Raw genomic sequence first — 22625 nt, 5'->3', positions numbered from 1 at the left:
CTTCCCACCCCGGAATTCTACACACCAAAGTGTGCCCTAAAGCATGTAACACATGTAAGTACTCTGAATTGGGTTTGCTAAAAGAACATTGTGAATATTATTAGAGTCAGAGCAGCATAATTATTACCAACTTGGGCTCTAGAGTCAGAAAGACTTGGAGTTCAGATGCTACCAGATTATTTAACCTCTCTAAGCCTCAGATTTGCATCTGTAAAATGGATATAATACTTAACTCAGAACTAACTGGAATTAAAATAACAATTAAAAAAAAAAAAAAACCTAACTCAGGGCAGCCCGGGTGGCTCAGCAGTTTAGCGCCGCCTTCAGCCCAGGGCGTGATCCTGGAGACCGGGGATCGATGGAGTCCCACGTTGGGCTCCCTGCATGGAGCCTGTTTCTCCCTCTGCCTGTGTCTCTGCCTCTCTTTCTCTGTGTCTCTCATGAATAAATAAATAAAATCTTTAAAAAAAAAAACTAACTCAGAGTGGCTTTATAAGGATTTAATGTAAAACATTTAGCATTGTCTCAGCATGTAATATGCACTCAATGGATGGTAGTTAACAAAAAGATAAAAAGCAAGATGATGCATTGAGCATCAGACTGAGCCAAGGGAAAAGCCAGAACATAAGAAAGTAAGTCCGGAACTAAAGTGAGAATAAAGCAAAACTGTTGTTTACCAAGTTAATTTTTTTTTGTTCATTATCATTTATTAGGGTCAATTACACTTCCTCAAAGATAAGATTTGAAGAGAAGCAGCAAATGAGGGAGAAGAGGATCAGGACACTTTTCTACATAGAATATGACCTCCTTGAGGACAGGGACCATGTCTGATTCGCCTTTGTTAAAAGGCTACATGAGGGATGCCTGAGGGTGGCTCAGCAGTTGAGCATCTACCTTTGGTTCAGGGTATGATCCCTGGATCTGGGATTGAGTCTCACCATCAGGCTCCCTGCATGAAGTATGCTTCTCCCTCCGCATCTCTCATGAATAAATAAATAAAATCTTTTAAAAAAATAAGAAATAAAAGGCTACATGAAATGAAGTGGAAGGAAGAGGGCTAAGTGGCTGGCTCCCCAGCCTTCACTGTGCCCTCCACCCTCCACATATATCCTTCAGATTTTATGTTGCCCTCTGTGGTTTCTCCCACTTTTCCTCCTCTAATTTTGACCTAGGTGTCTCTTTTGGCCAGATTTCACACGCATAAAAATATATTTATAGAACACTTTTGAAGGCTCTTTTACAGCTTACCCACCACGAGTAGAACAAAATGTGAAAGACTATGATGGCTCTCAAAGAAAATGGATTAGATCTTTGTCCAGCGCCTAGACCAGTGGTCTCAAACTTTAACACATCAGCATCACCTCGAGGGCTTGTCAAAACACAGGTGGGTTGCCCCACTCCCAGAGTTTCTGAATCAATAGGTTTGGGGTATGGCTAGGAATTTGCCTTTCTAACAAGTTCCCAGGTGATAATGAAGCTGCTGGCCCAGGGACAACAACTTAGAACCAGTGACCTAGAATAGAGATCAGCCAACTTTTTCTGTAAAAGGCCAGATAGTAAATATTTCAGACTTCATGGCCCTTGAGGTCTTTGTCACAATAACCTCTGTTGTGGTAGCATGAAAGCAGCCATAGACAATAGGTAAACACATGAGTATGATTGGGTTCCAATAAAGCTTTATTTATGGACACTAAAATTTGAATTTCATATAATGAAATAGTATTACTCTTTTGATTTTTTTGAACAATTTAAAAATATGGAAACTATCATTAGGTTGAGGGGCATACAAATATTGGCATCAGGCTGTGCTCACTGATTCCTACCTGAAAAACGCTCATTATCTAAGGAAGAGAAATGGAAGAAAGAGACATAACAAAGCAGTAAATGTATGAGAAGGTGTTTAACTTCAATAGTCATCAGGAAAATGCAAATTGAAGCCACAATGAGATACTGTTACACATCCATTAGAATGGCTAAAATGTTTTAAAGATTAACAATACCAAGAGTTGATGAGGATGAGAAGCAATAGAAACTCTCATATAGAACAGGTGAAAGTGTAAATTGTACAACCACTTTGGAAACCAGTTTAATATAATTACCTAGAACTGAACACTTATGTACCCTATCACAGGTTGTGGTGGAGAAGCAGAGATATGTCACCCAGATTGCCCTTCAAGGAAGGACATTCTGCATAGGTATGGGGAATGGAACAACAAATAGCCTCCAGCTGCCAATTCCTTGAGAGTCTACCTTAGCTATAGAGAGTTGCTTTGCCCAAGGTCATGCTCATCCCAGGGTGAGTGATCAAGGCAGGAGAGTAACTGAGAGAGGTTTGACACAGAACACATGGATGGACACTACTTGTTCCAAAGCTCCAAGTCAAGTCAGCTCAAGCTTTGTCTTACTTGTATCACAGTTTATCTTCTTCTTCTGCTCAATCCTACTTCCTTCACCTTTCTTTCACAAGTGTTAGTGCCTAATAAACATCTTGCACTCAATACTCTATCTCAGCTTTTGCTTCTGGAGAGCCCAACTTGCAACACCTTTGTCCTAGTGATTCTACCAGGATAATATATCCTAGAAAATAATCATTCTTATGTACACCAAAATCCATATACAAAAATGTCCATAGCAGGTTTTATTTACATAGCCAAATACTTGAAACCATTCCAATGTCCATCAACAGGAGAATGAATGAATTATGATGTATTCATACAATGGAATATTATACATCAATGGAAATGGCAGTTATATACAGCTACATACAGGACATTATATTGAGTGAAATGAGCAAGACACAAAAGAGTGAATACTGTATTATGTCATTCATAGAAAGTTCAAAAACAGGCAAAGGCATTTATGGCTGCATCTGTAAGTGTGAAAACTATAAAGAAAAGCAACAAAATTATTATGACAGAAGTCAAGATAGTGGCTACCTACGTACAGGGGTGATCTTCAAAAATTTTAGCTGGTATGGCACAAGCCTTGACTAATCCAAATAGACAGAAGCTTTTACACCTCATCAGAGTATGTTGGCTCACTACCAACCCTTGTTTAATTCTGGGTGGAAGAAGAAAGGGTGGTCAGAGAGAGAGGCATCTGCTTTGGGGGCATCTTCCAAAGTGCTAACAATATTTGCTTTCCTTTTTTTATTAAAGGTTTTATTTTTAAGTAATCTCTATACCCAAAATAGGGCTCAAACTCATAACCCTGAGATCAAGAGTCACATGATCTACCAACTGAGCCAGTGAGGCCCCCCCGACAGTGTTTGATTTTTTGACCTGGTTAGAAGTTACATGGGCGTTCACTTTATAATCATTTGTTAACCTGTACATATATGTTTTATGCTCATTAAAGAAAGAGAAATAGGCATTCTATGGAAAATGTAACTACATGTTTTATAAACATTTACTTAAAAAAGTATAACTGCAACGTGCTGCAGAGATAGTGGGGGAGTGAAGATAAAAATTATTAGCACTCATCCTGTGCTTATTTGTCCTGTAACATTATGATACATGATAAGCCTTGAAAAGTTCCAAGAAGTTCTATAAGAGGTACACAGAGACACTGTTGTTGAGAAGAAGGAGTATTCTTTTCCAGCTGAAGGGTGACAGGGGAAAAGCTTCAAAAAGGAAGGACCATTTGAGGTAAGCATTGAAGAATAAATAGGATTCCAGCAGGTATAGTTGCAAAGAAAGTTGGGGAAAAGACACCATTAATAAGAAATTAAATAGCCAAATTGATTAAGGCAGCACTTCACAACTTGTTTTGATGCTTAACACCCTCAGGAAAATTCTAAATCACCCGTTATTTTCTGCAAGGGATAATTATACGTTTCACAGATACCTATTAAATAGCTACTGAGCTTGGTGCTAGGTGCTGGGTACACAGTTATACCAAGATAGACAAGATTCTAGAGCTAACACTGCCTGTATCTGGACTTAATTTCTTTCTAAGGCATCATTCTTCCTGAGAGCAGAAAACAATCTAGCCTTATTCATGTAAATGAAATTCAATGTTTTGTGTGTGTGTGTGTGTGTGTGTGTATGTGTGTGTGTATATGATTTCATGTTAAACTCAATCAGATTTAAAAGTTACCTTTTCTGGACACCTGGGTGGCTCAGTAGTTGAGTGTCTGTCTTCGGTTCAGGGTGTAATCCTGGAGTTCCGGGATTGAGTCCCACATTGGGATCCTTGCATGGAGCCTGCTTCTCCCTCTGCCTATGTCTCTGCCTCTCTCTCTGTGTCTCCCATGAATAAATAAATAAATAAATAATTTTTTAAAAGTTACCTCTTCCCTTTTTATGGCCCTCATGTTGATTTGGAACTCCAGAATTTATGCAAGATTGAAATAGTAATGGTGGGGAGGAGATGTCTACTTCTTGGGCTCTTGATATTTTCTGCACCAGCTTTCCTTGGGATATACAGTCACCCTCTTATCCATCCCTACTGCTGTTTATTAAGGTGGCCAACTCCCCATCAGGCCTCTAGTGGAATAGTCCCTACTGCTACCCGATGCTGCTTACTCTCATAGTAGCCAGAAGATCCCATCTTCTAAGTTTCTTTTTACTACTTGCCTTTTTCTCAGTTCTGAGGCTCTAATATACTAGGGTGGAGGGATGGAGTAACATAACACATCTTGCCCAGCAAGTGTTCTTCCTAAATCTCTTATACCTTAGACTGAGACATAAAACAATAACCTAAAAACCAAGAGTATGCTCTGCCCTTCTTTCATGACACCTGTGTTGGAAGTGAGACCAGCCTCATGTGTCATTGCCCTGCCTCGAGGAGGGTCACAGGGTTGAGGATAGAAGGGAGTTTAGGTAATCTCCATAGATCATCGCACTACATCTATCATAGTGTAGATTAAATGTCACAAATAGACAAAAACTCAGTTGAGTTTAGCCATAACTCTGTTTTCTCTTTTATAGTTTTTGAAGTATGTACTAAAGAGAAAGCTTTACATGCCATGTAAGAATTTTGATCAGATAAATGCAGTTTATGGGTCTGATGAGTATCACCTTGCAAATTTGTAGAATTTTTATCATTTTTATGGTCTGTATTTCAACATCAACATCTCTTTGATTTTTTTATGGATATATATTAAACAGCTTATTACCATTAAAAAAATTTAACACTCTATAAAGGTCAAGACCAAGATGACAAATTAGCAATATTCAGCTGAATGATCAATGGAATCCCTGAATCATGAGTACACCCATCTGATTGCCACTAACTGCTGCACATGTTCCGTTCTTAAGGAAAATCCTGTAGAACATAAGATTTGTAAAGAGTGGTCTTGGGAAGTAACTGGAAAGATATGTTCAGGACAGAATCCTTGGAACCTTAAATGCCAGGCTAATTTCATATTCTTTCAGTTCAGCATCTCCAGTTTCTGAGGGGAGAAGGAAAATAGGCCTGGGTGGGCAATGCCAGACCTGGCTATGGGATTCTCAAAGCAGAAAAGACAGTCTGGACTTAGAGAATGAAATAGGGGTGGTGGGCAAAGGAAATGAAACCAGCTAGGGTGGGAATTAATCAGCAAGTACCAAATTCTGTAAGGAATGAAAAGTATAAATGGAAATATGTAAATAAAAATGAGTTCTTCTTGTGCTGCTTTGTCTGAAAAGCAGTATCTATGTTGGATTTGTGTATATGAAGAGTGAGGCTTTTCAACTAGTGGTGATTTAAAAATCTGTGAATCATTTATATTTCTGCTCAGCCTGCCTTTCAGCCTCTGGCTGCTGACTCACCTATGCGAAATCTTTCCCAGCCTCAATTTATGTTAAGCAGGCCTGTTTCTGCCTTTGCAGGCCCTAAGCTCTTTTACTTGTCAAGGCTTCAGCCAGTATCATATTAAACATATTAAAATGCATCCATGTCCTTCATTAAATATTTATATTTTTGCTATAAATTTTTGAAAGAGCTTTTGTAATTTTGCTCTTGAAATTATTTGCCTGTGCATAACTAATTCAATTTATAATGACTGTGATTATTCCATAATCATTATGCATACTCAGAAATTCTTGGGAAGTGAGAAGATCTAACCTAAAAATTGTTTTTGAAGACAGTGGATTTTTTTAATAAATAGAAATTTTAATAATTAATGAACATGATATGTTATATTTTGTAGCCATTTAATTAAATTATTATTTTTGAGCTTTCCCATTTTCATTTAGTATTTTATACTTTCTTCTTAAGGTCTCACTATTTTGTCTCTAAAAAGCCTATACATTCTAAGCTCTTAGTTACAGTTGCCTAATAGATAAAAGATAGGCACTGAGCACTGATTTGTGTGTGTGTGTGTGTGTGTGTGTGGTGTATGTTTGTTTGTGATGGTGGTGAAGATTGTGAGACTCATGTTTTCTTGAAGCTAGAATTTCATTTATTTGAATTTTGTTTAACAACCTGATTTAACTCTTTGCGTTGGATGTTTCTAGTATGTAAATAAAAGCATAAGGCATAAGACTTTTATTTAGTTAGGCAAAATGCTGGCTGATGATGATAGGTGAGAATGATCAAGGATATACATTAAGGAATTTACTATAGAACTAACAAAACTGGAGTTCTTGAATACTATCGATGAAGGTGAGCAGTTCACCAATAAACCTGAAGTTTCAAATTGGGGTGACTAAACAGTGGTATTATTCATAACCATAGCTAAGTCAGAAGGTGGTTGTAGATGAAATAATGATTTTAGGGACACCTGGGTGGCTCAGCGGTTGAGCATCTGCCTTTGGCACAGGGTGTGGTCCCTGGGTCCCAGGATTGAGTCCCACACTGGGCTCTCTGCATGGAGCCCGCTTCTCCTCCCTCTGCCTATGTCTTTGCTTCTCTCTGTGTGTCTCTTGTGAATAAATAAGTAAAATCTTTTTTAAAAGTGACAGGCACTGAGGGGGGCACTCGATGGGATGAGCACTGGGTGTTATTCTATATGTTGGCAAATTGAACACCAATAAAAAAGAAATCTATAAAAAAATTATGATTTTAACCAAGTTACAAAAATTACTTAACACCTACAGAAGCACATCAGCACAGTCCCTGAAGTGATTCTTAAAAAAATACAATAATTTGTTGCAGGATCAGACATAGGGAATGATCACATTGGTTAAGCTTGACTTCATTCTTTCTGCTGGCCCTAGGCTGAAGAGATACATGTGTTTACCTAACTTTGATTCCAGGATCAGCTATTCCAATGTATCACAACTGCTACTTTAGACTCCCTCACCCCACGACTTCTGTTTTGCCTGCTATACTAATTCCCAAGCTTATTGTACCTTCTTGGTATATTTTCTCTAGTCTTGCTTTTCATCTCCCAAGCATTGACAAAGAAAATAACAGACCTTTGCTGATTTGGACAGCCATAGAAATTCATGTTATCTGCCTCCAACTGGACTCTCTCTGTTCCTCTCAAACCCCTTATTTTTTAAAAAGATTGTATTTATTCATTTGAGAGAGAGAGAGTGAGTGAGCGTTAGTGGGGAGAGGGGTAAAGGGAGAAGGAGAAACAGACTCCCCAATAAGTGGGTAGCTGAACATGAGGCTCAATCCCAGGACCCCAAGATCAGGACCTTAGCTGAAGTCAGACACTTAACAGACAGCCACCCAGGCGCTCCTCTAAAATTCCCTTTACTTTTGGGCAGCCCCAGTAGTTTAGCGGTTTAGCGCCGCCTTCAGCCTGGGGCCAGATCCTGGAGACTAGGGATCCAGTCCCACGTCAGGCTCCCTGCATGGAGCCTGCTTCTCCCTCTCCTGTGTCTCTGCCTCTTTCCCTCCCTCTCTCTGTCTCATGAATAAATAAATAAAATCTTTTAAAAAATCCCTTAACTTTTCTGGATTCAGTAGTACCTGTTCCTTCCTTCTCCACCTTATTCAAGTTCCCAAGCCCTCTCTCTCAACTTCAGTTTCATCAAATTAAATGTGATAATTCAGGTAAGGCAATTACCATAATGCCTGACACAAAGAGGGTTCTTGATAAACACTGTTGGTACTGTTAATACTGAATGAACAGCATAATGTGTTTGGTCAAATAGTTCGACTTTGAACTCAGACAAACATTAAGTTTGAATCTTGATTTTGACATTTACTAGTTAATGGGCAAGTTGCTTACCCTCTCCAAGTCTCAATTTTCTAACCTTTAAAATGGAAAACAATAATATTACTACTTTACAGGGATTTAGTGAGGATTAAATGAAAGTATGTATGTAAATCCATGCAGAGAGTGTCTGTCATATGAATATTCAACATTAACCACCAGGATTTTTTAAAAAGGTTTTATTTATTTATTCATGAGAGACACACAGAGAGAGGCAGAGATACAGGCAGAGGGAGAAGCAGACTCTCTATGGGGAGCCCAATGCAGAACTCGATCCTGGGACTCTGGGATCGCGCCCCGAGCCAAAGGCAGACACTCAACAGCTGAGCCACCAGGTGTCCCTAACCACAAGATTATTACTGTTAAATTCCTATTGTAATATCCACTTATTACTTTTTCTGGAGAAATTCATCATCCCCCTTGTGAGAAACCAGTTTTAGTGTCCTCACTTCAATATATTTCCATTTCTTCACAACTTCTTATTCTTTACAACAAATATCTGAGTACCACACTATGTGCCGAGCACTGTTTTAGATGATGAGGAAGAAATCTCTCTCCTCCTCCCTAAAGTTGATTCCTCCATCTGTGGATCCTTATCCTTCCCAATCATTAGGGGATTTTTCTTTTTTAAAGATTTTATTTCTTTATTTGAGGGAGAGGGAGCACAAGTGGGGGGTGGGCAGAGAGAGAGAGAAAGAAAGAGAGAGAGGGAGGGAGAACAGGGACTTGATCCCAGTACTCTGAGATCATGACCTGAGCCAGAGGCAGATGCATCACAGACTGAGCCACCCAGGCACCCCTGGGGGATTTTTCTTGTAACTTTTCAGCTTCTCTTCTAGTATCTTAAATGTCTCCCTCTTCTCTGGCTCCTTACCCTTTGCTTTAAAATAGCTTAAAGGGGGGTCCCTGAGTGGCTCAGCGGTTTGGCGCCTGCCTTTGTCCCAGGGCATGATCCTGGAGTCCTGGAGTCCCGGAGTCCCGGGATCGAGTCCCACATCAGGCTCCTGGCATGGAGCCTGCTTTTCCCTCTGCCTCTTTCTCTCTCTCCGTCTTTTATGAATACATAAATGAATGAATGAATGAATGAATGAATGAATAAATAAATAAATAAATAAATAAAATAAATGACTTCAAGTTTTGTCAAGAATTTCTGTTTGACTCTTTTAATTAATTTAATTAAAATTGTATTTCACTCCTTTGTATTTCCAAGCCACTTCAGTACATGGGATCTTGTTTCCATTTCCTCACAATACAGTCCCTTCTCAATTCCCTGTCATCTTGTTTCCATCCTCACTACTTACTGAAACTACTTGCTTAGTGGTCTCCAGTGACTTCCTTGACACATCCAAAAAGACTCTTCATCCTCATTTTTCCATGCAGCAGTTGACACTGCTAACCCTCCCCTACATATTACTTCTTTCTTTTTCATTTTCATCAATTACAATTTCAAATTCAGACAGCTGCATAAAATAATATAACCAATATATATACCCACCACCCAGTTCTATCAAATCTTACAACATCAACTTTCAGATTGTTTAAAGAAATAAATATTATAGATATAGTTGATATACCCTGTCTGCCCCTCCCTAGTCTCAATCTACTCCCTCCCTCGAATTTGGTGATGATTATGCCCTTTCATGTTTTATATACTATTACTATTATATCTATGTAGCCATAAGCAACAGATAATATTTTCAGACTTTATATAAGTAGTCTACTGCACATGTTCTCCTTTTTTTGCTCAACATTATATTTTGAGATGTAACTCTGTTAATACATAGTTCAAATTATTCATTTTAGTTTCCAAATAGTATTTAACTTCATGAATACTGTGATTTATTTATTCATTCACCTGCTGATGGACATTTAATTTGCTTCCCTTTTTTGAAAGTAGTGCTATAATGAACATTCTTTTTTTAAAATTTGAGAGATAGTGTGTGTGTGTGTGTGTGTGTGTGTGTGTGCATGTACACAATTGGGGGGAGCGATCAGGGAGGGGCAGAGGGAGAAAGAATCCCAAGCAGACTCTGCACTGAGTGTGGAGCCTGATGTGGGGATCGATCCCACAACCCTGAGATCCTGACCCTGAGATCACAATTGAGCTGAAACCAAGGGCCTTTGCCCAACCTACTGATTCACCCAGGTGCCCCTGCAATGAACATTCTTTTACATGTCTTCTTGTGCATCAAGTTTAGAGTTTTGCCCGGGTCTATACCTAGAAATGGAATTTCTGGGTTGAAGCATATTACATATTCAACTTTATTAGGCAATGTCAAATTTCTCTTCATAGCAGTTCTAACAGCTTATGCTCCTTTTAGCAGCAGATCAGTTTCATCAGTTCTACATCCTCAACAACACTTGGTGTTATCTGAATTTTAAAATTTTGCCAAACCAATAGTTGTGAAATCACCACAACTATCTCATCCTTTTAGTTTTCAGTTTCTTCAAATAGTAATGAAGTGAAACATCCTTTCTTGTCTTTTTTTAAAGTTTTTATTTATTTAAGTAATCTTTACACCCACCATGGGGCTCACAGGGCTTGAACTCATGACTCCTGAGATCAAGAGTCACATACTCTTCAGATTGAGCCAGCCAGGTGCCCCCATCTTTTCATGTCTTTATTGGTCATTTGGGTTTCTTTGACTATGAACTGCTTATTCAAAATATTCACGTATTTTGTCAATTTTTAAACTAGATTTCTTCCTTTTTCTCACTAGTTTATAGGAGTTCTTATATATTCTGGACACTAATTCATTTGTTAATTCAATCAATATTTTTAATATTGATTAAATTGGATTTAACAAATCAATATACTTAGTTGCAAGAATGATTGTACGTGCTGGGAATGCAGCTATGAACAAAACAGACAAAATTTCTGCCCTCATGGAATTTACATTCTAGTGGGGGAAGGTAAACAATAGACAAAATTAATAAGTAAAATAAATAAAACAATAGAGAGTAATAGATCCTATGGGAAAAAATGAACATGGAAGATGAATGAAGAGGCATGTTTTTATGGAAGTGGATAAGGAAATTGTTGAATTGCATTTTTTTGAATTGCAATTTTATTTTTATTTTATTTTATTTTTTAAAGATTTTATTTATTTATTCATGAGAGACACGGAAAGAGAGAAAGAGGCAGAGGCAGAGGCAGAGGCAGAGGCAGAGGCAGAGGCAGAGGGAGAAGCAGGCTCCATGCAGGGAGCCAGACATGGGACTTGATCCCAGGTCTCCAGGATCAGGCCCTGGGCTGAAGGCGGCACTAAAAGGTTAAGCCATCTGGGCTGCCCTGAATTGCAATTTTAAATAAAGTTGTCTAGGGAGACCTCACTGAGAAAGTGACATTTGAGCAAAGACCCAAAGGTGGAGAGAATACAGGTAAACAGCAAATGCAAAGGACCTGAAGCAAGAGTGTGCCTAGAAAGTTCTAGGAATAACAAGGAGCAGTGTGACTACGCAGAGTGAGTTGCCAAGAGTGGTGGGAGAGAATTCTGTAAGGTGATGACAGCTAGAAGTGTAGAACCTCATAAGTTATCCTTCATCAGTTAAATGCATCAAAAATATCTTCTCTCAATCTATGGCTTGTTTTTTAACTTTTTTGCATTGTCTTGAAGTACATGCATTTTGAAATTTAATGTAGTTAAATGTATCTATCAATTCCTTTATTGTTCCTACTGTCTGGTGTCTTAAGTAGTCATTCTTATTCCTTATTCCAAGTTCATAAGCATATTCTTCTATTTTCTTCTGAAAGAAGTCTTGCTTTCTAGTCCACTGTAGATTCTCGTGCAAGTAAAAAACACAATTGAAACATTACTATGAGAAGAATGTTCTTATGATTATCAACAGAGCAAAATGGTCAAAGGAGAGATCACAAGGGCTACCAGTAAAGTGATGGGGGTGCAAATGGAGAGAAAACAGGGAATCTGGAAGTAATTCTGAAGAAAATATTAATAACGTTTGTTGACCAATTAGATACAGATAAATTCGGAGAAAGGAAGAAAGCACATGGCTTCGAAGTTTCAAGCCTGAGTGGCTGTGGTAAATGATGAGTTAGTTTTGTCATTCAGGATTGTGTTCACAGTGGGATATGTTAAGCAAGGGGGCTGGGCCTGGGAAGTGTAGTTGGTCGTTGTCTGCTTAGAGAGGACCTGGGGGGGGGGCACAAAGGAAGAGCAAAGATCTGAGCTTTGGGGATTTTTCTATTTACTTGGTGGAAGGAAGAAGAAGGGGAAAACATCTGAGAGGTAGGATAACCAGTACGGTAGGTTATAACTTTAATAAGGACTTTTTTTTTTTTCCGTATGATGTGGGTCCTATTGACCCAAAACATTTGAGTTCTCTCATAGGTATGGCTGTGTTTTGTTTCTGTGGCAATCTTCGAAGCCCACAGAACAATTCTGGTGTCACAGGGTAGCATTTAAAACGCACTCCTCCTTGGACGTGGTCGAGACGCCCCCGGTCCGTCGGGTCTCTCCCTGCAGTTCCGCAGGTTGGCCGCAGGGGGCGAAATCTGCGGCGGCCTGGAAAACCGGCGCGGGCGCGAGGCGCCGCTCTCTCTCGGGTCGGGCTCTAGGCTCTCGGCTCCGCTCCCGGCTCCAGGCTCCCGTTGCTCTGCGCGGAGCTGTTCCCCCAAACGACGCGCAGCCGAGGACGGTGGGTGAGGACGCTGGAGGCAGAGTCGTCGGATCCGCCCGCAGTCCGCAGCCCCACCGAGCCCGGAGTCCGCAGGGATGGAGCCGCCGCTCTCGGTTGGAGCCCAGCCCCTTGCAGTATCCGCCTAAGGGAAGGGGGAGGGGAAGCTAGCAAGGTGGGGTGGTGGTGGTGGAGTGGGGGTCGGGGGGAAGTGCAGAACGTGGTGGAGTGATTAGGGGGCGGTCGGGCCCAGAGGACCAGCCGAGCGGGGGAAGGGGGCCAGCGCGGGAGGCGATGCCTTGGGCAGTGGGGAGGGCAGGCAGGGGGGTGGGAGCCTCCCTCTACCCCGCACCGCGCCACTTCTCCCTGGCCGCGCATCTGGAGGAGACCCTTGACTAGTGCCTGCATACTATCGAGGGTATGGAGATGAAGGGTACTCTCCGGGAGCCCTGCGCCCTGACGCTAGCCCAAAGGAACGGGCAATATGAGTAAGTAACCACCTGATTCCCACGGAGGAGGGGAGCCTGCCATTACCTCCCAACCCCAAACCGCGACAAGCCACCCATCCTCCTCCCCCTGAAGCCTTGTGGGCAACAGGTTCAGGCACAGGTGTGAAGTGCGAGTGCTGTAGCCTTGGGGTTTTTGTCCCCAACTTCCAAGTCGCCAGATCTCTCCTGGCAGTGTGGCTCAGTGGAAGGACTCAACAGGCGGGCGTTGAAGCAGGAAGCCTGGGTTTTTAGTTCCTGTCTCTGCAACTGACATGTGTTGTGTAACCTTGGGCAAGTCAGTAATGCTTTCGGGCCTTGGTGTCCTCATCAGTTAAATAAAAACATTAACTGCCTTTGACTTAACAGGCTTTGAAGTTTTAACTGGAAGAATAAGAAATGCAAAAGTGGTTTGCAAAAAGTAAAAGTATTATAGAAACCCTTGGTTGTTAACCTTACAGAAGTGCCTTAACCCCATTCAACTGGTTCCTCCAGTCTCCCCACCCCCTTATTACACTTGCTTGAAGGCATTTATATTAATTCAGTAATGGTTTAGTGTAGGCCAGTAACTGCCTCACTTACTGACTTGACTGATAGAAAAAGTAATGAAATGTGTAGAAATATAAACAACCTTTGGCACTTTATCAGTGTGTGTTATCTTCCACTCTGCCTTGCATACAGAAGCTCAGTAAATACTGTTGACTGATTGAATAAAAGATTATTTTGAAAGGCTATCACTTTAGCTGCTGATCTCACTCCCTTTCCACTAATGCCTTATCCTGAAAGTATCCATGGTGACCACTTACATATCACAGACCCTATTCCTGTGTGCCCAAGCCACCTGCCTTGGTTGTTGATTGATTTCTCGACATCAGAGTTTAAAAATCGTTGTTCATTTATATCCCGTCTTCTCCCAACGTTGGATTCGGCCTAAAAGCAATTGTTCTCAGTCTCTGCTTTTAGATCGTCCAGACTGAGTGTGTCTATGCTGTCTAATTAACACAGAAGAAATTCCTAACTAACTAACCTAGCCTGCCCTTTTCTGAGACTCTTGATCCGACTCTACCTGGACGCCAATTGGGCCTATGAAGTAGCTCTTCCCTAGGTCCTGTTCTGTCAGTTGTTAGCGTGGTAAATTCATGTTGTTTTCCCCAGATTTCATCAAACCCTGGAAGACTGGTTTAATAGTAAATGCAACAGAAAAGTGAATTGAAAAGTGGAATACCAATGCCACTTCCAAAGGCTAGAATGAGATGGAGAGATGTGACCCTTGGATAAATCAGTAAATTTTTTGCACCTTGGTTTCCTCTTCTGTAAAAACAAAACGAGGAGTATTAAATAAAATTCTGTGGTTGAGAAGACCGCAGCCTAGGATGTGGTTCCTTGATTTGATAGGTTTAGAGCTCTAGTTAGCTATTACAGAAGTGAGCAGCTGGCATTGAGATAAATGCTTGGTTCTATCTGGCCTCCTGTACTTGGAGAACTTTTAAACTTGGAGTGGTAGCTCTCTTATTTGTGTCCTCTTCACAAAGAAATCAAAATCTTATGTTCCATTTCTGCTTAAGGCACGAGGGTATATCAACTACTAAGACTTAATGGCTTTGGTATCTGCCAGGTACTCTTCTAAGCACTTGCTTCTTTTTTTTTTTTTTTTTTAAATTTTTATTTATTTATGATAGTCACAGAGAGAGAGAGAGAGAGAGAGAGAGGCGCAGAGACACAGGCAGAGGGAGAAGCAGGCTCCATGCACCGGGAACCCGACGTGGGATTCGATCCCGGGTCTCCAGGATCGCGCCCTGGGCCAAAGGCAGGCGCCAAACCGCTGCGCCACCCAGGGATCCCTAAGCACTTGCTTCTAAGCACTTCATTTAACTCTCCTGTGAGGGTTACTGTGAAATTATAATATTCTCATCATCATCCCCCTTTTCTAGATATAGGAATTGAGGCACAGAGAGATTAAGTCACTTGTTCACAGGAAGTAGCATACTTGAGATTCGAAGCCATGTAAAATTTCAGAATTACACTGAGAAGTTTCTTTTGAAATAATTTGTTGGGGACACCTAATACTGTCATACTGTCTATAATCCTCAGATTCTTGTCTCATGGATACCTTCCCTGATTTGGGTTCTTCTCAGAACTTTTTTTACTTTTGGTCTTTTTATCCCAGAAATTGAAGCCTGTTATAATCTTTGGTTCTGTAGTTCCTGCTGTCAACCATTGGAGAAATTTGGTTGAGGGAATAAAATTATAATTAAAAATAAGGGTTTTTTTGAGATAGAGAGTCAAACAGTATTCATTTTTTCTAAGGAAAATGGATTTTGATGCCACCTGTTGTTTCATCTTTAACATTCCTTGAACAAAGTAAAGTATTTCTTATGGATAATGCTGAGTCCGCGTTCACAATTTGTTACTCTTTTCTGTTTAACAACTACCAAATTCTAACTTCTATTTTTTTTGCCATATACCTATTATTTTTCATCTTCCTGTTCTGAAAGTAATGATTACATTTAGGAAGAATTTTTATACTTATTTTTAGCCCTATTCTTGTTGCAATTTATTTGGTGACTAACACATAGCAGAAATTAGGGAATTGACTTAAATTCCAAGTTTATCTTTGTTTTGTGATGGATTTTGGGGAAGTTGCATTTTTAAATTGAGGCATAATTGACATATTAGTTTCAGGTGTACAACATAATGATTTAATATTTGTATATATTGTAAAGTGATCACAATAAATCTAGTTAACATCCATTACCACACAGTTACAATTTTTTTCTTATGGTAAGAATTTTAAAAATCTACTCTCTTAGCACCTTTCAAATATACAATACAGTGTTATTGGCCGTTGTCACTATGCTGCATATTATATCCCCATGATTTATTTATTTTATAATTGGAATTTTGCACCTTTTGACCTCTTTCATCCATTTAACCCATCCCCCCCTGACAACCACTGATCTGTTCTCTGTATCTGTGATTTCAGGGATTTTGTTTTTGTTCTTAAATTCTACATATAAGTGAGATCATATGGTATTTGTCTTTCACTGACACATTTCACTAAGAATAATGTCCTCAAGGTCCATCCATGTTGTCTGTTTCATGATGGCTTTTATTTTTATTTATTTTATTTTATTTATTTATTTTTTAAAGATTTTATACATTTATTCATGAGAGAGAGAGAGAGAGGCAGAGACACAGGCAGAGGGAGAAGGAGGCTCCACGCAGGAAGCTCGATGCAGGACTTGATCCCAGGACTCCAGGATCACGCCCTGAGCCAAAGGCAGACACTCAACTGCTGAGCCACCTAGGCATCCGTCATGATGGCTTTTAACAGTACAATCCAGTCGATGTTTTACTGCTAATGTCCAATACTGTATTTCTCATATTCATTTCTTTGAGATTTATATTGTTTTGTGTTCTTTTTCTCCAAAGTAAGCTCTTCTTCCTTCACTCTTGCCTTGTCAGTCTTTATCTCGTTTCTGATATTCATCTGGGTTTATAGAACTTTTTGCTCAACTCATGAACTTTGTGGGCTGAAAGGAACCTGCCCAAGGGCTCCTGGGTGGTTCAGTTGGTTAAGCATCTAACTCTTGATTTCAGCTCAGGTCATGATTTCATGGGTCCTGAGATTGAGTTCCATGTCCAGCTCTGCCCTCAGCGGGGGAATCTGCTTGAGATTCTCTCTCTTTCTTTCCCTCTGCCCCTCCTCCAACTCATGTGCACATGTTCTCTCTAAAATAAATAAATAAATCTTTTAAAAAAGGAGCCTGCCCCATATTCTTCTAGTCACCTAAAAATATGAACTCATGCAAATTAGATAAGCAGAATCAGAGCAGAAGGACAGCATTAATATTTTTATTTCCCTTAGTTTGTCTAAGCAATTACTTTCTCCATGATATCTCCTTTAAAGTTAACACATTTGAAAAAATTCATTAAGCTAAAATTCATAAAGCTGAAAAAATTATTAAATAAATAATTCATAAAAATTCATTCATAAATATATATATTGTGAAATGATCACAATAAATCTAGTTAACATCCATCACCACACAGTTACAAATTTTTTCTTGTGGTAAGAATTTGTAAAATCTATTCTCTTAGCACCTTTCAAATATACAATACAGTGTTATTGACAGTAATCACCGTGCTTATTTATTTATTTTAATCACCCATGACTTATTTATTTTATAACTGGAAGTTTATAGACAACAAACTAGAAATAAAACCCTTCAAACAGTGACATTTTTTAATGTCAGATTGAACAAATTATGTTAAGAAATTTATCTCTTTATAGTTTAAACTGGCTCATTTATTCAACCAATATTTATCAAGCATCTATTAGCAGGAGGCAAAACAGTATAGTAGGGTCTTTGTTTTCAAGGAGCTCAAATCAGTGAGGGAAATAAGTATAACTGCAATGGAGGGTATAAATACTCTATTAAAGGGGCAAACAAAGAGGATCAGGGTACTGGTTCCTCTTTGGGGAATTAGGAGAAGCTGCTAAGAGGAGGTGATATTTGAGCTAGGTCTCAGGGAGAAAAGAAGAGTGTTCCTGGCAAAAAGAACCACCTGAAGACTGCTTGATTTGGGGGAGCTAGGAGATGTTCAGAATGGTTGTTTACCAGTAGGTCATATCTCGAATCTGGGCCACTAAGGATAAGTACTAAATGAAAATTAATATTTCATGGGATCCCTTGGTGGCTCAATGGTTGAGCATCTGCCTTTTGGCTCTGCGTGATTCCGGGTCCGGGAATTGAGTCCCACATGGGGCTCCCTGCTAGGAGCCTGTTTCTCCCTCTATGTCTCTCTCTCTCTCTCTCTCTCTTCCTCCCCACCCCCCCTCCCCTCCCCCTCTCCCCTCTCCCCTCTCTCCTCTCTCCCCTCTCCCCTCTCCCCTCTCCCCTCTCTCCTCTCTCCTCTCTCTCTCTCTCTCTCTCTCTCTGTCTCATAAATAAATAAAATGTTTTAAAAAATTATTTCAGGAGTACATAGGAATTTAGAAGTCTTTTATTTCATACTGTGTGGGGAGGGCAAATTCAGTCATGTTTACCTAGAAATACCAGCATGAAGTTGGAAACCAGAGTAAAAACACAAGGAATATAAAGGCACTAGTTATGATATCTGCTACCTTGTTGGTCATGGGTTATTGTAACTGATCCAGCTGGCTGTGCACCTCTTCTTACTTCTCTCTCTCTCTCTTTTTAAAGAATAGACACTCTTGGATTTTATTTATTCATGAGAGACACAGAGAGAGAGGCAAAAGGAGAAGCAGGCTCCCTCCGGGGAACCTGATGTGGGACTCGATCCCAGGACCCCAGGAACACGACCTGAGCTGAAGGCAGACGCTCAACCACTGAGCCACCCAGGCACCCTCTTCTTACTTCTCCATGAACCTCTATACTTGTTTGAAGAGATAGAATCATTTTTTGGTAAAAGTCATGGGAATATAATCTGAAAACTAATTTATGAAATTTCTAATTCATTTATTCAACAAACTTTAGTGAGTGCTAAGTGTCAGGCACTGTGTTAGGTGCTAGAAATACTATGGTGAAAAGACAACTGTAGTCTGCCCTCATGGAGTTCACACTTAACTACGCTTCACTCTGGTATGCATACTCTAAAGATGAATGCACTGTAATTCTTGCTTTTAAGATCATAAACTGTTTAGGACATAGACTGCTATATATGGCATAGGACAATGTCGGTATTCAGATATTGATCATTACTAATATCCTCTTAGATTTAGAGTAATTTCTAGCTGTCATGATGCTCAGATCCAGGGAATGAGATACAGTAAGTCTAATGAATATGGACTAGATATGTGTAACAACACAGCAATATATTTTGTTGCTAAATGTTTGAGTTTTTCAGTAGCTATTCGTTGATGCATTCTTCTGTTTCCTAGGCTAATAATCCAGTTGCACGAGAAGGAACAGCGTGTTCAAGAGGTCATTCCTATAAATAGCAACTTCAAATGTGTTCAAGGTACTAGCTTTAATTGCCTAGCTAGTTTTACAGTGTTTTTCCTTGGTCATTATTACATTATGTAATACCATACATATTTAAATTTGTCACTGCACATAACATGAAATGTATTACCCTTTGCATAAAATGATTACAATACTAAGCTACCATTGAGAAGATGGTAAATGCTTTGTAAGTGTTGAAGCGTTGCATTGAAATATGTATATAGTCTCATCTACTTCCCCGACTGGGAGTTAGAGATGTATGTAGTCTATTATCTGTCTAGGTTGTCTTTTATGCTTATGGACCTAATGTGGATTTAAATGACATTCTTGGGTTTAACAAACACACTGCTCATTGTAAAGTATCAAGGTCACTTGGATTCATACACATTCAGCATTTTCTCCCCACACTATTTGAAATTAAAACATTTGGCAACAAGTTTTACTAGCTTTTAATACCTTACACTCAATTGTGCTGATTCTCAGACCTTGACATTGGTGAATCATAAGAAAATAGACTCCAAGGAGGAAATACTTGGCTTCCTGCCCCCAAATTTGGGGACAAAGAACAGAAAATCTGTTGTTTCATCTGCTACAATGAGACTCAAAATTTGGGAGGTTTGTGTAGGAGGTATTGCTTCTGTTATCTCACATTGCTCTAGAAGGGAATTGATAATTGGAGAACAAATGCATTATGTTTCTAGTGGGTTCATTGGCTTCATCAGAAAGAAACATTCTGTATCAGCTGTAGCTTCTTGAAAAACTTGAATCTTACCTTGTGTGGATTTTTTGTTAATTTACATTAGACTTTTTTTTTTTTACATTGAACTTTTTTTTATCACAAAAGTAATACATATATCTGTAGAAGGTTTGGAAAGAACAGAAAAAGTATAAAGAAAATAAGTACATTCCCATCCTTCAGAGGTAAACACTGAACATTTTCCTTTTTTCTACACATGTAACTTTTAGGGCAGGTAGAACTCACAATATGCAGTTTTTTGTGTGTTCTGCATGCCCTCATATTATGATTGCTTTTCCATGCTATTGATAGGCATATATTATGCCATTTTATGAATAGTCCATAATATAGTTATTCCTGTGTTTGACATTTGGGTTTTTTTTTTGCTAGTTTAAATAGTAATGTGATGAATATCTCTATACATAAATCTTCTTGCACATCTCTCGTTAAGATTTATTCCTGTAAGTAGAAATGCTAAATGGGTATGACTTTTTAATACAATATATATTAAGAATTTAAAATACTTGTAATGAATAGCATCCACATTTATAGAAGAATGAGATTATAGCCATTTAGCTTCCCCTGTGTGAAAGGGACATGTTGAATGAGGCACCTGCATGCCATAGTAAGTTGCTGTGGTCATTTCACTTTTCATGGTGGTAGCACCCTTTATTACATACTAGCTCTTTAAGAAAGAGAAAAGCCAAAGAACACAACCTTAGGTTTTAGTATACTATTAACTATACCTTTTTGTACTATTTCTACAGTCTCCTTTACCCTATTTCTCTTAGTATTCTTTTTAATAAGAAATAGATAGTGATTGTTAGATTGTAATCTAAGAAAATGTGTGTACATATAGTAGTTCCTCATAACAAAAGAAATGGTTACTTCCTTGAATTTTCTTTTTTTTTTTTTTTTTACTTCCTTGAATTTTCACATCCTTTCTGTTTCTCAACCTGTGCATCTATTTTGATAAGTCTATAAATACTTGGGTTTTAAAGAATTAAAGTTACTGAAGAACAGTAGGGAACTTATAGTACTTATGTACTGATGCACTGTTGTCCCTTGCTTCATCATGCTAGTGAGAATATTGAGGCTATTTTTAAATATTAGACAATTTAACTCCTTGCCAGTTGCTACTGTAGTAACTGAATAATGGGGCCAAATATACAATCCAGGCTTGTGAGGGAGGTAGAAAAGGTTGAGACTACTCCATCTGGTAGATCCAGGCTAATCCTAATGAGCCAGTACCCATAGTTCATCTGGCCAGGAGGGTCGTACAGGTGCTGTTGGCCAAATTCAGGGAAGTCAGAGAGGAAGAGATGGGTTGCATGTAGACACTGGAGGTAAGGAAGGTAGTCCAGGAGAGCCAGCTGGGAGAAAAGAGAACTCTGAGCTCAGAGACTGTGCTTTGCCCTGTTTTATGCTTCCGTGTTAGGTGTGATAGGCCCGACCTCACATATTAATCGTAACCTGAAGGTCAAGAAGTTTAGGTATTCTCTGATCCTAAACAGGGCAGAGGCAGAGGAAATGAGATCACTGGGCAGTTTTCAGAGACGAGATCTGGAGTTAAGAAAGTAATTCACCTCTGGGCCTTTGGGGTCACTTCCCTTGGCTTTTATTGTTTTAGATTTTAAAAATTTATTCATTTTTAAAGGAGGGGGCAGAAAGGGAGGGAGCCCTATGTGTGGAGCTGGATGCTGGCTGGGCTCTGTCTCATGCCCCTGAAATCATGACCTGAGCTGAAATCAACAGTTGGATGCTCAACCAGCTGAGCCACCCAGATGCCCCGTGGCTTTCTTTCAGAATTATCTAGGGGCACTTGGCTGGCTTAGTCGGTAGAGCATGTGACTCTTGATATTGGTGTTATAATTCCTTTTTTTAAAGATTTTATCTATTTATTCATGAGACAGAGAGAGAGAGAGAGAGAGATCGAGAGAAAGAGGCAGGCATAGACACAGGCAGAGGGAGAAGCAGGCTCCATGCAGGGAGCCCGATGCGGGACTTGATCCCAGGACTCCAGGATCACGCCCTGAGCCAAAGGCAGATAGTCAACCACTAAGCCACCCAGGCGTCCCTAGGTATTATAATTCGAGCCTCATGTTGGGTGTAGAGATTACTTAAAAATAAAATATTTTCTTAAAAGATTTATTTTTTTATTCATGAGAGACACACAGAGAGAGAAGCAGAGATATAGGCAGAGGGAGAAGCAGACTCCTTACAGAGGGCCCACCCAATGTGGGACTTGATCCCAGATCCTGGGATCATGCCCTGAGCCTAAGGCAGATGCTCAACTGCTGAGCCACCCAGGCATCCCAAAATCTTTTTTTTTAAGAGTTAACTAAATGACACAGCTAGACTATATTAAATCAGTATATTATAGTTGAGGGGAATTAAACTCACCTTCACTTGGATTAACATCTTCTTACATTGCCTACTATTGTCATTCCTTGATTTGCTTTGAGGTATTCCATTTGGTTATTCGTTCAGTTTAGTTTTCTTATAGTTGAATTGCTCCTAATCTTTAGAAGCCAGTACTTTCAAAATCCATTTTTAAAAATGCTAAAGAAAAAAGGAAAGGATTTTTTAAATGTTTTCTAAGACCTAGGACTGGTGACTGAGAGAAGCAGTTATTTACTTAGGCATATACTTCTTTTAGTTGTAATGAGTGGTTTTCTCTTCCCTGATTCTGGTCTTTCTTCTTT

The 22625-nt window shown here is 39.5% G+C and overlaps 1 protein-coding gene across 6 annotated transcripts in view; it reads left to right on the top strand.

Annotated features, from left to right (window-relative positions):
• The first annotated feature begins 3555 nt into the window (after positions 1-3555).
• OCRL (OCRL inositol polyphosphate-5-phosphatase) overlaps positions 3556-22625 on the top strand; it is a 62981-nt gene continuing 43911 nt past the window's right edge. For 2 of the 6 annotated variants that reach the window (XM_077889163.1, XM_077889160.1), the window contains exons 1-3: positions 12630-12867; positions 13136-13218; positions 19121-19200. In XM_077889163.1, the coding sequence (XP_077745289.1) occupies positions 12829-12867; positions 13136-13218; positions 19121-19200 (202 nt within the window). In that variant the 5' untranslated portion in view covers positions 12630-12828. Of the gene's footprint in view, positions 3648-12601; positions 12868-13135; positions 13219-19120; positions 19201-22625 lie in introns of those variants that run through there. The other 4 variants (XM_077889162.1, XM_077889161.1, XM_077889166.1 and 1 more) reach the window with 4 other exon arrangements.

This window comes from Canis aureus, chromosome X, assembly GCF_053574225.1.
Source record: "Canis aureus isolate CA01 chromosome X, VMU_Caureus_v.1.0, whole genome shotgun sequence".
NCBI classification, from domain to species: Eukaryota; Metazoa; Chordata; class Mammalia; order Carnivora; family Canidae; genus Canis; species Canis aureus.
Note: the sequence above shows the minus strand (reverse complement) of the source record. Positions and strands in the feature narration are given on the sequence as shown.